The sequence below is a fragment of the Corvus moneduloides genome, chromosome 8 (genome assembly GCF_009650955.1).
Source record: "Corvus moneduloides isolate bCorMon1 chromosome 8, bCorMon1.pri, whole genome shotgun sequence".
In the NCBI taxonomy this organism is placed as follows: domain Eukaryota; kingdom Metazoa; phylum Chordata; class Aves; order Passeriformes; family Corvidae; genus Corvus; species Corvus moneduloides.
Genome location: NC_045483.1, coordinates 14490805 through 14508133, shown reverse-complemented (window position 1 = coordinate 14508133; position 17329 = coordinate 14490805). Strand labels below are relative to the sequence as shown.

The 17329-nt window shown below is 60.1% G+C and overlaps 2 protein-coding genes across 2 annotated transcripts; one reads left to right on the top strand and one right to left on the bottom strand.

Annotated features, from left to right (window-relative positions):
- Nucleotides 1–427: 427 nt before the first annotated feature.
- Nucleotides 428–5531, bottom strand: ENTPD7 (ectonucleoside triphosphate diphosphohydrolase 7). The gene is made up of 12 exons (XM_032116639.1): nucleotides 5451–5531; nucleotides 5203–5370; nucleotides 4906–5111; nucleotides 4664–4814; nucleotides 4177–4280; nucleotides 4047–4103; nucleotides 3612–3760; nucleotides 3369–3535; nucleotides 2267–2591; nucleotides 2081–2166; nucleotides 1803–1964; nucleotides 428–1649 (listed from the first exon to the last, which is right to left on the bottom strand). The coding sequence occupies exons 1-12, from the start codon at nucleotides 5456–5458 to the stop codon at nucleotides 1421–1423; spliced, it is 1812 nt and encodes a 603-aa protein (XP_031972530.1). The 5' UTR covers nucleotides 5459–5531; the 3' UTR covers nucleotides 428–1420.
- Nucleotides 5532–6139: 608 nt separating this feature from the next.
- SLC25A28 (solute carrier family 25 member 28) lies at nucleotides 6140–10179 on the top strand. The gene is made up of 4 exons (XM_032116626.1): nucleotides 6140–6506; nucleotides 6605–6833; nucleotides 7628–7684; nucleotides 9082–10179. Exons 1-4 carry the CDS (start codon nucleotides 6201–6203, stop codon nucleotides 9597–9599), a joined length of 1110 nt encoding a protein of 369 aa, XP_031972517.1. The 5' UTR covers nucleotides 6140–6200; the 3' UTR covers nucleotides 9600–10179.
- Nucleotides 10180–17329: the final 7150 nt, after the last annotated feature.

The window sequence follows — 17329 nt, the reverse complement described above, 5'->3', positions numbered from 1 at the left end:
TACCTGCCCAGCCTCTTGCAGCTGTGCTGGGGCCATTTCCATGGCTGTGCAGCAGCTGGAGCAGCTCAGCAGCCTCTTTGCCAGGCAGCTCTCTAAGACTCAGGTGGGGAATAAGGTAAAAAGCAGAGACCAACATCTTCCAGGGGCTCTGACTGGGCTTTTCCTCATAGTAAGAGGGCAGCAAAGGATGCTGTCTCCAAAGATCCCAACAGTTTGGTTCAGATCAGAGCTCCCCTTGCTACTACCAGCTCAATTAAGCTCAGTCTTGCTGGAATCAGAGAACAATACTGGCAGGAAAGGAGCTCCATCGTTCACTGTGGCAGCACAAAGCAGCAGCAGTGCTGTGCAGACATGCAGCCCCCCTGCCACACCATCAGCCAGGAGCCATTGCTGCTGAGAGCTGCTCACTAGGAAATGAGACCAGTACTGGATGGCTCAAGGGGTTTGTTTATTGCTACAGGAATGGGAACAGCTGAGTTCAGTAAAAAGTGACAAACTTCATTGGACCATCGGTGGGGCTCCAGCCCCAGGGAAGGTTTGTGCCTGTGTGCACAGCTGCAGCCCCGACCTGTCCTGGGGCCATGAGCTGGGCTGGACTGAGGTGGCTCTCCCAGGGGCAGGGCCAGCCTGTGCTCATGGAGGAAAGAACCACAGGTCCTGACACTGGTGCCTGGTAAATGTCTGGGACACCATGGGGCAGCTGTGCCCAGGAGGGAATGTGTGAAAGCAAAGACAGCCCACTTTGGTGGTGCTTCAAGAACCAATCAGTGAGCCCTCAGGGCTCAGTCTGGGATGTTGGATAGGACTGTAGGATTGTCCTTGGAGGGAAGACATGGCAAAGAGCAGGACACCTCTTCAGGAATGCTCCAAGAGGGGCCAGGCTGGGCAGAGCAGCCCGGTGGAACTCGTGGTTTACCATGTTCCTGCAGTAACTTAGCTGGTGCCTGCTGTTCTCCAGACCTGGGCTTGCCAGGGCCTGCAGAAAGGCCACCCCAGGTTATGAACCACAGCACCTCACCAGGTTGCTCTGCAAACTGGTGGCTGAGTCATGGGGTGGCTCAGTGCTTCTGGCCAGAGCCCTGGTTTGGCTGCCTCAGAAATAGCGTCCTTTTTATCTGAGAGATCTGCCAGGGCTGCAGCCTTGAGCCTGCTGGCAGTAGAGGACTTTGCTCTACACCACACAGTGAGGCAAAGGCCAGAGGCCAAGGAATGCAAAGATTAGGACTGGGGCAAGGTGGAGAGGAAAGCTCTCGTGTCCATAGCTGCCTCAGCCCACAGACTCTGGTCTCTGGTTCTGCTGCAGAGATGATGGAGTGCAGAGTTTGAGATGGTCTTCAAGAAAGAGTCCAAGCCCTTGTACTCCAGGCTGTCCGCCAGTCCTAGTTCTGCCGGTGCAACTGGATGCTGGGTACCCCTGGCATCACGGCACGCTTCCCTGGCCCAGCGGCACCACCACCTTGTCCAGCCAGAGCAGCGTGTGCTGGGCCGAGCGCAGCTGCCGGTGGTGGATGCGGCGCAGCCGCAGGAGGTAGAGGACGATGGCCAGCGCCACGACCAGGATGCAGGCAAAAAAGAGATAGTGGTTGTAGACAAAAGAGAGGCGCAGCCAGGAGGCGTGTGCTTGCCGGATGCTCTCCTGACGGAGATCCCTGTGGAAAGGAATGTCAGGACTGGCCACGAGATGCAGTGAGGCACTGCCAGGGTCCTGCCATGGTCCATACAGAGCCCTCACCCAGTGCAGTTACTCCCGCTCCTCCCCAACCACCCTTCCCTGCGCGATGCCATCAGCGAGCCGACGGTACCTGAGTGGCAGAAATCGCGTCTTGTAGAGGATGGCTCCCAGTGTCCACTGCACCTCCCGGTCGTACACCAGCTGGGCCGTGCGCAGGCTGGGGTAGTCCAGCGGGAACTGGAAGCCCTCGTGAAGGACTTGGTACATCCAGGCTGATTTGAAGCACTGATACCTGCAGACACAGCACACAGGAGCATCAGCCAGACACTAACAACTGCACCAGTCCCTTACCCCAGCAAAAGCCCCCCAGGAGGTCCAGCCAGGGCACCTCCCAACAAGTCCATTTACTTCAGCCGGTGCTGGTCAGCATGCGCCGAGTAGAGGCCACCACGGAAACGCTGAGTCAGCACCTCCCACCGCTGGCTGCAGTACTCCTGGGGGAAGGAGAAGTTGGGGTTCAGAGCAGAGAAACAGCCCTCACTCCCAGCCCCAGGAACAGCAACTCCCCAGCCCCTGTGCTGGGGCAGCACCCACCTGGGCAGCAGAGGTGAAGGTGGGGGCACTGTATTGGCCCCCCAGGCGCAGCACATCCTCGGTGCAGTAGAAGAACTCTGAGAAGCCGTAAAACTCACTGTTGCTGAAGTCGATGGGTGCTTTGTAGGTCTCCACCAGGGAGGCATGGCTGCCATTGGACCCTGCCAGGAGGGGCTGCAGCAGCTCTGCACAGGCCTGCCAGTCCCCTCGTCCCCGCACGTACAGGGTTTGGTCACCCCTCACCACTGTGTCCTCCAGCCCCACGGGCAGGCAGGGGTCCAAGAAGGGCATTTTGGGGCTCAGCCCTGTCTGCTGGCTGTGCAGGCTGGAAAACAGTCCAGGAAGAAATGGTAATTGCACAGGGGGTCCTATACCACTTCCCAAAAGCCTAATCTAGCCCTGTCCCACATCCAGATACCCTCTGCACCAGACCAGGCCGTGTCCTCCTGTACCCTGCAGTGCTGGTGCCTGCCCTGCCACCTCTTGCTAAGGCTGAACTCGCCAGATCTGTCACGCTGGCCTGCAGCTACATGCTCTGAGCACCTGTAGGGTGCAACAAGGCACAGCCCACCCCACCCAGTTCATGGGGATCTGCACCTCTGCATAGCCCCTGGGGATCTGGAGGCAGGGTTTGCTGCCGGCACAGGAGTACCTGGGCACCAAGCCTCTCCACCTCTGGCAACAGCTTCATGCAGTGCTCTTGGAAGGAAAGGAGAGACAGGAGACAGGAGAGTTCGAGGTGGGGATGCAATGGAAAGATGTGCTGAGTGAATCAGTGCTGGAGGAGAGAAAGTCAGAGCAGGAAAAGTGAAAAGCCACTAAAGGGGCCTCCCTGGAGCCTGTCACGAGGAGAGGAGGAGGAAGGCAGGGAGCTGTGGTTCTGATAACACCTGCCAGGCTTGGAGAAGGGCAGCAGCCAAGCACTCTGTGCCAGCCCAGGCACCTGCCACTGCCACACAGCTGCTGCCAGCGTGGCTGTGGGAGCTGCTATCACCACAGGTGGCTCTTGAGGCAAATCCAAGGGGGAGAAGGCAGCATGAAGGAACCAGCACCCTATTTCACAATGCTCTAGCGGGGGCACCACTAGGTGAGGCAGCAATACCGGTTGTGCACATAAGTTTGGTTCAGCACATGTTCCTCATAGCGCTGCCGGGCAAAATTGCCCCCGAAGCCCAGGAAAGTGTTGACATAGACACGGTACATGTGGCCAGTGTGCTGCACGTCACAGCCCAGGTTGAATTCTGCCAGCAAGCTCTTAGCAGCTTCCTCCTGGTGACACAGATACATCCATGATCAGCAGCAATCCAGGGCAGGCAGGAGCTGCTCTCGGGGACCAGACACGCACCTGCTGTGGGGAGGAGATGGCTCCAGAGTCGGGCACTTCGTAGGCAATCTGCAGGGAGGCGCCTCCCATGTCTAGGATCCCAACTGTTCGTTTCCGAACCAGGGACTTCCCCTGGTCCCCCAGCGCTACGGTGACCACTGCATCCTCCTCTGCAACCCACAGCAGCACATCAGCAAGAAGCAGGGCCTGGGGCAGCATCTTCTCCCTTCCACCATCACCCCCACAGCTGCCTCAGGGGGATCCTCCATCCCTGCAGGCAGACCCCAAGGGCCACCTGCAAGGACCACCTCCCAGGTCCAGGAAAGTTTCACACATATGACAGGGGTCAGGCATTGTTGCCTACTCCAGAGGTTGATCTTAGCTACAGCACTGGTCCAAGGTCCAGCGCGGCTCTGCGCAGACCCTCCCAGCTGTTCTACGAGCAGCCAGACTCACCATCCTCATGATCAAACCGCCCCAGGACAAAGTTGATGCCAATCCACGCATAGACACCTGCACAAGACAGAAAAGGTCATTACGACAGTATACTAAAGAGGAACAAGCAGTGCTTTGTGTCAGCTCCTACCTTCCTGCTTCCCTGAGATCACTTCTGCATGTGATTTGGAGAAGAGGAAATCAAACTCCAGGGGCACATTTCTCACCAAGTCATCCAGGATTGCGGCTTGCTGCCTGCAAGGGTGCAGGAGAGGGACAGATGCTGAGGGACCTTCACCAGCATTGCTGGTGAAGAGACCAGGAAGCCCCGAAGAGACCAGGAAGCCCCACAAGTTCTGCTGCTGCAGCCAGCATGTTTTGGAGACAATAAAGAGATCTATCTGTTTGACATCCTCAGTCAAAAGCATCTCCTCTCAGCTCCCTCCCAGCATGCTCAAACCCTTCTTCTGCATCCCTCGCCACTCGCCCCAACAACGCACCCTTTCCTTTCTCAATTCCCCCCCACAAGATTCTCGATTCTCCCGCAAGGCTCAAGAGCAGGCAGCTGTCTTGCCCTTCCTCGGGGCTGAGGGATCCCAGCGCATCCCTGGCTCGCCTGACAATGGCCGAGAACTCACCGCTCGGGCAGCAGCCGCATCCCCGCCGTGCACAGGACATAGAGCGGCGTCTCCTTGTGCTTCCGCGCCGGGACGTGCGCTGCCGCGAACCGCAGCAGAGGCCGCAGGTAGGGGGTGGCCTGCTCGGGGGCTGCCGCGGTCACGGAGATGCCTGCCGGGGAAGGCGGCTGTGAGCCAGCACGCCCCGTCCGTGCGCGGGCGGCTCGGGGCCGGGGCAGGGGCTGGAGAGGGGCAGCACGCACCGGGTTTAATTTTCTTGACGACGGGGCGGCTGCTCCGGTCCCTCATCTGTTTGATGTCCAGCAGGTCGTGGGGGTTCCCGTTGTGCGGGGGCCAGAAGTAGACGAAGACCCGGGACCCGCTGCTCCCGCAGTCCACCACCACCCCGTAATTAAGGGACGAGTCCTCGGTGTCGGTGGCCGCCAGGTCCTCCGCCCGCGCAAGGTACCTGCGGCACGGCGGCTCAGCACCGGCGGCCGGCGGTGACCCCGCTCCCCCGGCGGTGACCCCGCTCCCCCGGCAGCCCAGTCCCCGCTCACCTCTCGTCCCGCCGGGAGGCGCGGGGCGGCGCAGCCCAGCGGCGGGGCACGGCGGCCGCCAGCAGCAGCAGCAGCCCCAAGAGGAGGGCGAGCCCCAGTGCAGCCGGGCGCTGCCGCGGCCCCGGGCACGATCCCACCGAGCGCCACGACAGGCAAGAAACGCCGATCCTGAGGGCAGAGGCCACTGTTCAGCACCGGCGCCGCGCCGGCCCCGACCCCCCGGCCCGGCCCGGCCCGACCCCGCTCACCTGGCCATGTGCGCCCGCCGCCGCCCGCCCGCGCATCGCCGGTGCCGGCACCGCCGCCGGCACCGGCGGACACGTCACCGGCCACCGCCGCCGCCGCGCCCCGCCGGCCGGAGCCCCGCCCCCCACGGCACGGCGACCAATCGGCTCCGCCGGCCCTGCCGGGGCCGCGCCCGTGCCGCGCGACGATCAATCGCACTGGGCGGGGCGGGGCGCGGCCCCCCCGCGCGGGCGGGGGCGGCGCTCGGCTTCGCCCTTGCTCCCGCGTCCGACCTTCGCCGGGAGGCGTCACGTGGGGGCTCCCAGCCAATCCCGAGAGCCCAAATACACAGCACGCGCCGACGTCCGGAGTGGCGGGCTCGCCGGCCAATGGCGACTCTCCGGCCCCACGGGGAGGCGGGGCGAGCGGGCCAAAGGTCGCGGGCGCACCGGCCAACGCGCTGCGCGGCGGGGCGGGCCGCGAAGTTGAGAAGCCCAATGGGCTGCGAGGGCCGGCAGGGCGGGCGGTTCCGGCAGCCAACGGGCAGCGCGCCCGAACGCGCCGGAGGGAGCTGCCGGCCAGTGGCGGCGCCCGAGCCGCGGCGCCGGCGGCCAATGAGCGAGGCGCGCGTGGGCGGTGCGCGGCCCGCCGAGCCAATGGGCGCGCTGCGCGGGCGGGCGCCGGACGGCGGCGGCCAATGGGCGCCGGGGAGGGGCGGGGCGGCACGGGGCGCGGCGGGCGCGGGCCGGGGCGGCGGCGGCGGCGGCGGCGCGATGGAGCTGGGGGCGGGAGCGGGGGCGGGCGCGGGCCCCGGCGCGCGGGGCAGCGCGGAGTCGGGCCGCGTCCTGCTGCTGCTGATGGGCGGCGGCGGCGGCGCGGGCCGGGCGCGGCGGGGCGGCGCGGAGACGGAGGTGGCGCCGGGTCCCGGTCCCGGCCCGGGGGGCCCCGAGCCGCGGTCCCCGCCCGCCCCCGACTACGAGGCGCTGCCCCAGGGCGCCGCCGTGTCCACGCACATGCTGGCGGGCGCTGTGGCGGGCGTCATGGAGCACTGCGTGATGTACCCCATCGACTGCGTCAAGGTGCTGGCGGGCGCGGGGAGGGAGGGGACGGGGCGGGACACCGGGAGCCCCGGGCACGGTCTGACGAGCCGCCCGGGCGGGCCCGCCCTGTTTTGCAGACGCGGATGCAGAGCCTGCAGCCGGAGCCCGCCGCTCGCTACCGGAACGTGCTGGAGGCCCTGTGGCGCATCGCCCGCACCGAGGGCGTCTGGCGGCCCATGCGGGGCCTGAACATCACCGCCACCGGCGCCGGGCCGGCGCACGCCCTCTACTTCGCCTGCTACGAAAAGTTAAAAAAGACGCTGAGCGACGTTATCCACGCGGGGGGCAATAGCCATGTGGCCAACGGTACCGGCCCCGCCACGCCGGGGTGGGAGCGGGGTGGGAGCGGTAGGGAGGCCCGGTCCCGCCGCGGGGTCGGGGTGCCGTGGATGTCCTAAAGCCCTGTGCTCTCTCCAGCCATGAGCCAGCCGCACGGTGCCGGGCACGGAGAAGCACCGCTCCGCGCCTGCAGAGCTGCTGCCAGGTATCTGGCGTGAAGCAGGTTAGTGGCCCTGGCTCGGAAGGATGCTGGTGGACAGGAGCTGCCTGCAGACAAGCTGGGACTGGCCGCGGCCCCGTGGGTTGGCAGTGCCAGAGTTCGCCCCAGGAGTGCCACGTGGTTTCGGAGCCGGTTTCAGAGCCCGTCTCGCCATGGTGCCCGTTACTTGTCTCAAGGACCTGCCACAGTAGGGAGAGCGTGGGGCTGAGGGGAGAGTAGAGCACGTTGTTTCGCCCTTGGCAGCCATGCAGCGGAGTGCCAGCGGGCTTCTCCATGGGGCACGGGGACACTCACCATCCTAAAGCCTCCCTGCTAGCTGGTGGCATTGGCCTGTCCCCCAAGGAGTGGGCACAAATAGTCATGGTCACCCCTTGGGACTTGGCAGCCTGTCACAATCTTCTCCCTCTCTTTCTCAATCTCACTCTGGGTGGGAACCCCTGAGGATCAGCCTGCCTTTTGGAGGGGAGATGGAGGCCGCCTTCAGATCTCACCTTTTTCCAGGGGCCTCCTCCTGTGCCTCGGCCAGGGACTTGGGGCTGTGGTGGAGCCCCAGGGTCCCTCACCTTTCCCCCCCTCACATGTGGCAGTTCTTGTTTTGCAGGTGCAGCCGGGTGTGTAGCAACGTTGCTCCACGATGCAGCCATGAACCCTGCTGAAGGTAACGATGGTCCTGGCCTGCTGGGAAGGGGAGAATCAGGGTCTGCTCAAGCCTTTTGGGTCCCCTCTGTAGCACAAAGGGTGCTCTTGTTACTTGCCTGACTGCAAGGGTTCTTTGGGGGCCTGTGGCTCTGGTTAGGGACCCTGGTGGCTGCCTGTTAGGGACAGGGTAGGTAGAAGAGATGTACTCAGGAGCACAGCAAACTATGGTTTAGGAGGAGCTGGGAGGACATGGGCCTTTGACCCAGGAGTTTGACTGGGAACTGTTACCTGGAGCAGGAGGGAAGGCAAGAGAGATGTGATTGGCACTGCTGAAGTCGTTCTAAGTGTATGGAAGCTGGGCATTGCTGTGGTGAGATCTAGGGAAGATGTGGTACAGTTGTGGGCCTGTGGTCAAGAGGAAAATTAGAAGAGTAGGGTACAAAAACATGCTAGAGAAGTTGGGAGAAGGGAGATCTTGTGAAATGTCTGGAAGATGCTGATTTTGATGAGCCTGGTATATATGAAAAAAGCATAAAAAGTTAGTAATTTTATTAAGTCAGTTAAGGTGGTGGGAGAAGGAGAAGCAATGAGGAAAGGCCAGTCATGAAAGTATTTTCCCCTCTTAAAACTGGAGGGTTTGTGATAGTGCAGGCTCCAGCTGATCTGGGCCCAGCACAGCTCCTGCCTCCCCGCTGCACGGCAGGGACCCCGAGGAGCAGGCAGCTGCCAGACTGTTGTCATTCCTTCCCTGGAGCTGCTCTTGTCATGACTGTAGTAGTTCAGCATTGCATCATTTTTAGCTCCTTACAGTCACATTGAAATGGTGGAGGTAGAACAGTGGCAGGCTGTGCTCTGGGCTCCCTTGTCCTGCTCTTGGATGTGTTAGGGGGGTTTGGCACCTGAGTTCTGCCCCGGAGTGGCTGCTAACAGTTCCTGGCTAATGGGCTCTGCAATGAGCTGTGGTTATTCTGGGCTGCAGTGGGGGTGGCAGGGGAGGGACAGTCTTAACCAGATCGAGAGCTGTCTGGGAAATAAAGAGAGTGGATGCAGGGGGAGTTCTTCTGACTGAGTGATAGCTCTGCAGCAGTGGATGAGGAAGCATCAGTTGCAACGGGAGCAAAGGTGGATCTGGACTGTAAGCAGTGGGATATCAGAATATTCCCTGAGTCTGTGGCATGTGAGTGGCTTCATCGTGGTGATGTCTGTGTGACAGTGATGCCTCAGCAGATGTAAATGGCTGGTGTCCTGTCTGGAGACACAGGGGCACTGGTGGTTCGAGTTGTCTGTCTTCAGCTCTTAGGCCAGTGTGACCAAACTCCAAGCATTTGGAGGAAGCCTGGCTTTGTGTTCACCCTTCTCTCTCCTCTTCCCCTCCGTGCCTGGGTCCTGGCTGCTGCTGCCACCGCCTGTCCCAAGTGGTCAAGCAGAGGATGCAGATGTACAACTCGCCTTACCAGCGTGTGATGGACTGTGTACGGGCTGTGTGGCGCAATGAAGGGGCCGGAGCTTTCTACCGCAGCTACACCACCCAGCTCACCATGAACATCCCCTTCCAAGCCATTCACTTCATGACCTATGAGTTCTTGCAAGAGCAGCTCAACCCCCACAGACAGTACAACCCAGGCTCCCACGTGGTCTCCGGAGCCTGCGCAGGGGCTGTTGCTGCTGCTGCCACTACGCCTTTGGACGTTTGCAAAACACTGCTCAACACCCAGGAGTCCCTGGCCTTGAGCTCCAACATCAGCGGACACATCACAGGCATGGCTAATGCCTTCAGGACGGTGTACCAGGTGGGCGGTGTGACTGCCTACTTCAGAGGGGTCCAGGCGAGAGTCATTTTTCAGATGCCCTCAACGGCGATTGCCTGGTCTGTGTACGAGTTCTTCAAATACATCCTTACCAAGCACCAGGAGGAGCGTTGGGCTGGGAAGTGAGCCAGAGCGAAACACTGTTCCAGACCTGCCTCACATCCCCTCCTGGTTTGTCTTCTGACCCCTCTCCCTTTTGGTTTGGTTTGTGTTGAAGAGAGGGGGCAGCGAAGCCCTTTGGGGTTTAGCAATGCCGCTTTTTGCCTGTGGCTGTTGCAGCTCTGCTCAGGCTGCACAGCTTGCTCTCTCCCGGGGTCCTCCGAGATGTCCCACCAAGAGCTGCAGCCCAGGTCACATCCCCTGGCACTTTGGTGGAGCTGTGCTCCTGTCCTTCCCTTAACCACAGCATCTCATGCAAAACTCACTCCTCCTCAGAGGGGAAGGTGAATGTCCTGCCCTGCCCCTGGCAGGGCCAAGCTGAGCTCGCAGTTGCCAAGGAGGGGGTGATGGCAGGATGCTGGGGGCTTTGTGTGGCTTTTGGCTGAAGCAAAGTATAAGCCGTGGCCGTTGTCTCGTAGCACGCACACGTGATGCTGACTGCCCTGGTGTGGTGGTGGGTGAGGGGAGGATGGCACTTGAGGAGGGAGCCTGTAGGTTTGTTCTTGTTCCTGCTCTTGACACCTCCAATAAAAACAGTTCTGCTCTATCCTCATGTCCCATTCTTACTCCAGCATGGCCCAGCTCCCAACACTGTGCCTTTCTGACTGTGCCTGCTGCTGAGCTCTTTTGATGGATGCCAGAGCAGGGAGGCAAGAGCGGTCTGGGGGTGCGTGTCTGGCCCAGTCACCCTGGCAGCATGCAGGGATGAGGGTGCCCCCATCCCCTTTGGCTCCTGGTCCATTGCCCGCTGCTAGTGTGGGTTGTGACCCCACAGGAGTAGCTCCTTGGCCAGGTAGTCCCACACCCTCAGTCTGGCTGGGGGTCCTTAGGATGCTTCCAAACTGCTCCAAATGGAGGTGTTGGCAGGAGGGGTTGTTGTGTGTCAGGAGCAGCATAGGAATTTGGTGCTGAAGGAGGCTGGAAGGCTTTGTGCACCTCATATAGGAGATTTGGGTCTCAGCAGAGCTTTTGCCCCATAGTTTTGAGTAATTGGACTAGTTCGATGCTTGATGAGCATCTTAAAATTGCTCAAAATGCTAATATCTTTTCCAACCTAGTGGTAATTAGTAGAATAACTTTTTTTTTAACATGTTATTAGTTGTCTTGATAGCAGTTTATTTTAGGGTCCCACCCAGCTATGGAGCTGTGAGCTGTGCACTGAAGTATTGCCTCATTGTGCTGACCTGCCCAGAGCAGATCTCTGGGTTTCTTGAATAAGGTGCTCACGCGTGATGCCTGACTCTCCCAGCGCATTCAGGTGTGGCATGTGTCCCACAGAGCCGTGCCCGAAATAATTCCCTGGAGGAAGTGCATTCACAGCTGTGGTATGTGCTGCTGGTGGGTATCTGGGTCGAATTGGGGCTGCTCCAGAAGATCTGCTGGCCTGGTCTGCACAGAACACTGCTGGAGTGGGCTGTGGTGAGGACAAAGAGGGGTTTTCCTGTGGCTGGAAAAGCTGCTGGGTGACCAAGGGGGATCAGTGGCCCTCAGTGGCCATGGGCTCCAGCACAGCTGGGGGGCTGGAGGGTAGGGACCCCTGCACTGCAGGGCAGGGTGCTTGACAGCCTGCTCAAGCCCCAGCCCAGCTGTATATCCACCTTTCCCTTACACACCTCTCTTGCCCTGGCTCTGAAGGTGGTGAGGGAAGCTGAGTGACCACCTGTGTGATTTTTTGATGGCTGCCTGGCAGGTCTGGGTGTCCCTGGCACAGAGCAGCCACAGTCACCCTTCTGCAGCCTGGGCCCACCTGAGTTGGGTGCTGTGCCCATCCTCTGCTCCCTGGCACGGGCTGCAGGCCCCTGGTCCCTGCCTTTTCTGCACAAGCAGAAGGATGAGAAACTCCCTAAGGACACAAAAGCCACAGGAGGTCAGGAACTGGAAGTTTTCCCACTTTCAGGAGCTGGGGCTTTAAGAAATAGTCTGAGTATTGCAAGATTTGGCAGCCCTGCAGCTCCTCCACTCAAGAGGGAGAAGCAGAGATGGCTGGGAGACACCAGGGCAGGATTAGGTTGGAGAGCAGGGCATTAGACAGGAGTTTACAGAAGATGGGTACAACTGGGCTCTGCCAGGACAGATCTCTCTGCTCAGGAGCTGAAAGCTGTTGGCGGCAGAGCTGCAGTTTTGCCTTTAGCCCTCACTGTGCACTGGGGCAATGGGGACAAACCCCGTGGAGGCAAAGGCATAAATGGACCAGGGCTGGGGGCAGATTCACACTATTAAATCCATCAGCTGCTGGAAGAAGCTCTATAAATGTCAGTGGGTGACAGCATGATCGAAAGTGTCTCCAGGGTGTTTTCCAGGAATAACTACCCACAGAAGTGCTGGGGGAGGGAGTGAGACCCCCAGGAATAGGGAAATGAAAAGTCAGCACAGCCCAGAAATGCTGCTATGTGAGCAACTGGCTTAAAGTGTTCCCCTAGCAAGGACACAGCCTTTCTGGTGGCTCTGCCAGCTTACCCAGCAGCAGCTGGGTGTTGCCCAGTGCAGGCAGCAGCAGCCCTGCAGGGAATGGCACTGCCTCTGATGGGTTTGGCACTGCAGGGACAGTAGAGGTGCCATGGGGATTCCCATATATGCCTTGGGCCAGGCCACAATGGACAGGAAAAATGTCCTGCTGCCATCTCTGAGCTGCATGCCTGTCACAAACTAAGGGCTGGCCGTGGCAGCATGCTGCTGCTGCCCAGCTCTGCCAGGGTGGGAGTGTTCCCTTGCCAGCCAGACTGGTTCCTCTGGCACCTTTGGCATGATGAGATGCCCAGAGGCAATGGAGTTATTGGCTGGTTCATCTATGGCCGCTGCCTTTCCAAGGTCTGATAATGCCTCTCTGTAGCCACACTGCTCTGGATCTGTCCTCTGGCCTCCTAGGTATTTGGCTGTGCTTCGAGTGAGATCTCTCCTCCTACAGCCTCTTCTGAGTAAAGAGACTATTTTTGGCTTTCCAGCAAGGAAGCAATGCTCAGCCCAGCAGAGTTTTGGAGACAATCCCTTTTCCTTTCACTTTCCTGCAGGATCTCCAGCCACATCCAGCACAGGCAGGGATTTGCTGCCTTGCTTTCTTGTGTCCAACTGCCCTTTGAGCCCTGTCCTGGGTTGGGTGAGCCCCACAGCCCCTGAGCAGGCAGAGCTGGGAAGCACCACTGGTCTGGCCCTGCTCCAGGTAACAGGTCTGGGGCTGCCGCAGCTGTGCTATGGCACAAGCCCAAACTATTTCAGGCAGCCTGAGGTTGCCACGCCAGGAGCAGCCCAGGAGCCTCCAGCTGCCTTCCTGGGGTAACTGGAGATGACTGCACTCCTGCAGGTTAAGGGCAGAGCTGGGGTGAGGGGAGCTGGGGGCCGAGGGTTCATCTTACTCAGTGAAAGAAGGGGAGATCTCTCCAATGTCTGTCCTGTACCTTCAGCTGGGGCTGGTGGGCTCCTGGGCTGCTCCTGCCTTCATGACCCCACACAGGGCGCTGAGGTCCCAGTGCTCGGAGGCTTTTGCCAGCCCAGCTCGGGGGCAGGCAGAGGAGCAAGAGCACTGCCCTGGAAACCACATCCCTGTGCTGTCTCTGCCAGCACCCTGGGCTGCCCTGAGGTTTCCTGCCCCACAGCCCCTCTGCAGTGGGTGCCTGACAGCCCTGCTTGGTGGGAGGAGGTGGCTGGAGCCCACGAGGAGCAGAGAGATGGGCTCACCGCCTCCCTCCTGCCCCAACCCACCCTGGCTCTGGGATTCCTCAGGGCTCTGTCAGGCCCCAGTAAAGTTGTACAAGTTCTCATGACCTCCCGGCCTTACAGCAGTGCCAAACGCAAGCGCCGGGGCTCCTGGACACAGAGCAGACATTGCCTCTGGTGGGCCTGGAAACCCCTTCTGACCCACTTTGCTGCCTGGGTTAAACTGAGAGACAGCTCTGGGCTAGGCTGGTCCCAGCCTGCGTGCCTCTGTCCAAGCATGGCACTGCAGGGAATAGCCTGAAAGGCTATTTCCCTTTCTAGGCAGGGAAGGTACCCTGAAAAGTAAAGCTGAGGCTGAAAACCTGCTTTCTTGTCTATAGAGAACCACTAGAAGAAGCAATCCTCTGGGCTGGGTTGGAACAGCTCTTGGCATGTCTGCTCTGATGGGGAGATACTGACAATACCCATACCTAGTGCAGGCTTATGTGTCAAATTCCCCCACCACGGGACTGCAAAGTGGCACCCTGGCTGGAGCTGGGTGTGGGCAGGGGGCCTGTTGCACTGGGGAGGCGGCAGAGGTGGGGAAGGAGCTGCTCCTGGGCTGGATGGGAGTGGCACAGGGGTGGCAGCAGGGGTCACTCTTGCAAGCGTCCTCCATGAGGGCAGCTCGGGCACGCTGTGACACTAGAGCTTGTTCTGGGATCACCCTCAAAAGCAGCTGAAGCGATGGCTGTTCCAGGAGATTGGTAGAGGCTTCAGCACTAATCTCCCTGGCCCAGCATGCCTGCAGATACTGCACTGGCAGCCAGTGTCAGCCCCAGAGAAAGCCTGCAATGCCCCCCGGGGCAATATGGCTTTGGGACTGACATGGGAGACTCCTGGCAGGCACAGACCATGCCTGGCACGGCTTGGTGGTGCCAAGAGAAATGTAAATCCACGCACCTTTGGACGCCCGTTAGACCTGAGCAGTACGTCAGCTGTCTTATTGCCAAGGGCTATAAAAAAGGTAGGGAATTGGGCCAGTACTGGGCTGTGCCTCAATGCGGGACGCAGCTCCCTCTGGTGAGGACGCAGCTGTGGCAGGCACCAGGCGAGGGACACCAGCAGCCGTCCTACGTCCTTGAGCAAGAACTTGCACGGAGGAAACACGTTAGCTGGAAGCCGCAGGCAGTGTTAGGGCATCAGGAGTTTTAGGGGAGCTCCTGGAATTAGGTGAAACGCATCATTCCGGGGCAAAAAAAAAAAAAAAAAAAAAAAAAAAAAAGAAAAAAAAAATCAGAGCTAAAAGCCTACTGGGTCTCTCACAGAGAGAGACACGCCGGGCGCTCGTGCTCGGCTAAAAGAACACAGCAAAGCATCGCTCGCTAGCAAGGGTCCTGCACGGTGGCTAGAGGCTGGGAAGGGACACTGGCCTCGTCCCCAGCTCTGCCGTGGCAGCGGGGCACGGGTGGGTGCGTGCCTTTGCTGCGTGCACAGCCCGCAGCGATGCTGCCCGGTGCAGCAATGCTCCCGCGTGGGTCGGGAGTCCCCCAGCTCCCGCAGGGCTCTGCCGGGGGGAGACACCCACCTGCCCAGAGCCCACGCAACCCGCCCAGGCTCCCCGATGTCCAGTCTGTCCCGCTGACCATCCTAGCGGGGACACCACACCCTGCCCCGATGCTCCGCAGCCCTCCAAGCCTTGCAGGGGGACTCGGGCACCCCCAAAGCGAGCCAACACCAGCTGCAGAACCTCCTCGTTGCGGGACGGCGGGGACAGACGGGTGTCTGTCACTCCCTGTCCCCGGGCACTGGCCGATAGATGGCGGTGGCGTATCTCGCTTGGGGACAGGCCCCGGGAGTTAAGTGTCCCTGTCCCTGCTGGCAGCCCGGGGGACCTGAGGATCCCAGGCAGTACCCCGGGACCCCGCTGGCCCCGGCACCGCCCGCCCGCAGCAACCCCGGGCGCGGACAAGCGTCGTCCCCGGGGAAGTGTCTGTGGGTTTTATTGCCTAGGTGGGAGACGGTGGCATGATGCAGCCAGGAAAGGCTCTGGCAGGACGCAGGGGCAGCTTTGACCTTCAGCAGCACTCTGCCCTGGAGGGGACGAAGATTCAGTCCCCCTCTGTGGATGGGTCACCTGGATCCTTGGTTGAATCAGAGAGGATCCCTCGTGGGTCACCTGGATCCCTAGTGGCAGCACTGTGCCTGGTCTCACCGTTGCGGGAAGAAAGAACAGCTAAAACACGAAAGTCCCATCACCCTGCTCAGTCAGGTGTAGTCATCTTGTGATGCAGTGACTCATCCAAGGGAGGGAGGCAGGTCCCTGCCCCTTGTGCTGGCAGGCAAGTAGTGGGAGAAAGCCTCACTGGAGGCCCCATAGCACAAGTACCAATATTTTCATTACCTGATCCATGGCTGGCAACGGCTTTCTTGGCACTGGAGAGTTCTTGTGTGACAACCTCATATTGCCATTGCCAGGAGGAGCTTCCAGCATCTCCAACACCTGATGCTCCACAGAGCCCCAGTGCCCGAGCAGCCTTGGCAGCTCCCAGCTCAAAGGCTGGGGTGGCTGCAGTGGGAAGCTCTGCAGAGCCGGAGCTGCCACTCCACATAGAGCAGCAAGAGCTGGGCACCACACTAGCAAACATCTGGGTCCCCAGGCTCCCAACCCAGGCAGCAGGAGGTGGCTATGATCAGGTTGAAGTAGATGGGACCAGAACCCAGGGATGCCTGCCCAGATCCACGGGCAGCCTGTCCAGCCTCACTGGGAGCAGGCATCTCCCTCTGCATCCAGGGGAGCTCCATGCTGATGGCAGCAAGTGGGTGGTGGAGACAGAAGAATGAAGGATAAGAGAGGGATGACCTCAGCAGTAGGGAGGGAGAAAGGAAGGGAAAAAGATGTCAGGAAGGAGAGGAAACCAGAGCATATCTGTGGTGCTGCAGAAGGAACAGCACAGCTTCTGTGTAATCCTGAGCATGATGGAAAGGCCACAGAAAACCACCAAGAACTGGGCTTTGGGTGGAGCCTCCCTAGGAGCCACTGGACAGAGACAAGTTCTGCTCATGGGCTCCTCCTTGTATAGGAAACTTGAGTAAAAAACACAACTGGAGCCTGCATACAGAGTGGGTCTGAAGCCTGGGAGTTAAAACCTAGCTGCCCAAAAAGTCCCTCCTTCCCTTTAAATCAGTGCACTTAGAGAATTCCTGTTTGAAATCAATCAGCACCTTCCCAGCTTGATTCCCAAACAGCAGTAAATCCCCCAATCGACCAGGAAGAAACACACGCCCCCTGCTCCTTGGTTATGGCCATCCCCATCCCTCCCTCCCTGATGTCCCTCTGGCCATGGCACCACCACAGCGGGACCATGCCGAAGGAATTTACACCAGAGATTTCCCTGTGCCTCTCACCCTGCTGGAGGCATCCCGCTTCATCCTGGGGTGTGGGGGACAGGGTGCATCATGGGCGGGTGCTGCCTCCAGCACAGCCACGCGGCAACCTCCCTCCATTGTGTCTCCCCTCCCTGGGCAGCTGGTCCAATCTGCAATCTCCCACCATCTCCCTCCCACTGGCCTCCGCCGGCTATTCCTCCTCTTTGGAGCGCTCCACTTCCGCCACCCTGCTCCGGGCCCTCCAGTACCGCCGGCTCTTTGTGCTGTTTTGTCCTCCTCATCAGGAGCTTTGGGCGAGGCTCTGCAGAGGGGTCCCTCCCACTAACCCCTTACCCTTCCTCCAATCTGAGCTGCTGGGACAGCTGGGATCTGTCCCAGCAATGGGGTTTATTATGGTGGACATCTAGAAACTTCCAGCACCACGCAACATCAGCCTGCAGTCAGGCCTCTTGGAATCCCCCGGCTGGGCACCGTTCCAGCTCCGTGCAGGGAAAGAAGGGTCAGGGTTGTCACCAGGGGCAAGTGGGGGAGCTCAATACTGACCTCACAACTATGGCTGGGTACTGTTGGTGCTGGATCATGCTGGTCCTGCCCAGCATCACCTCTTGCAATGCAGCTGTGGGCTCCCTGTGTGTCCTTTCGCTTTACAGACCTGTCCATGCTCTAGAAACTGACTA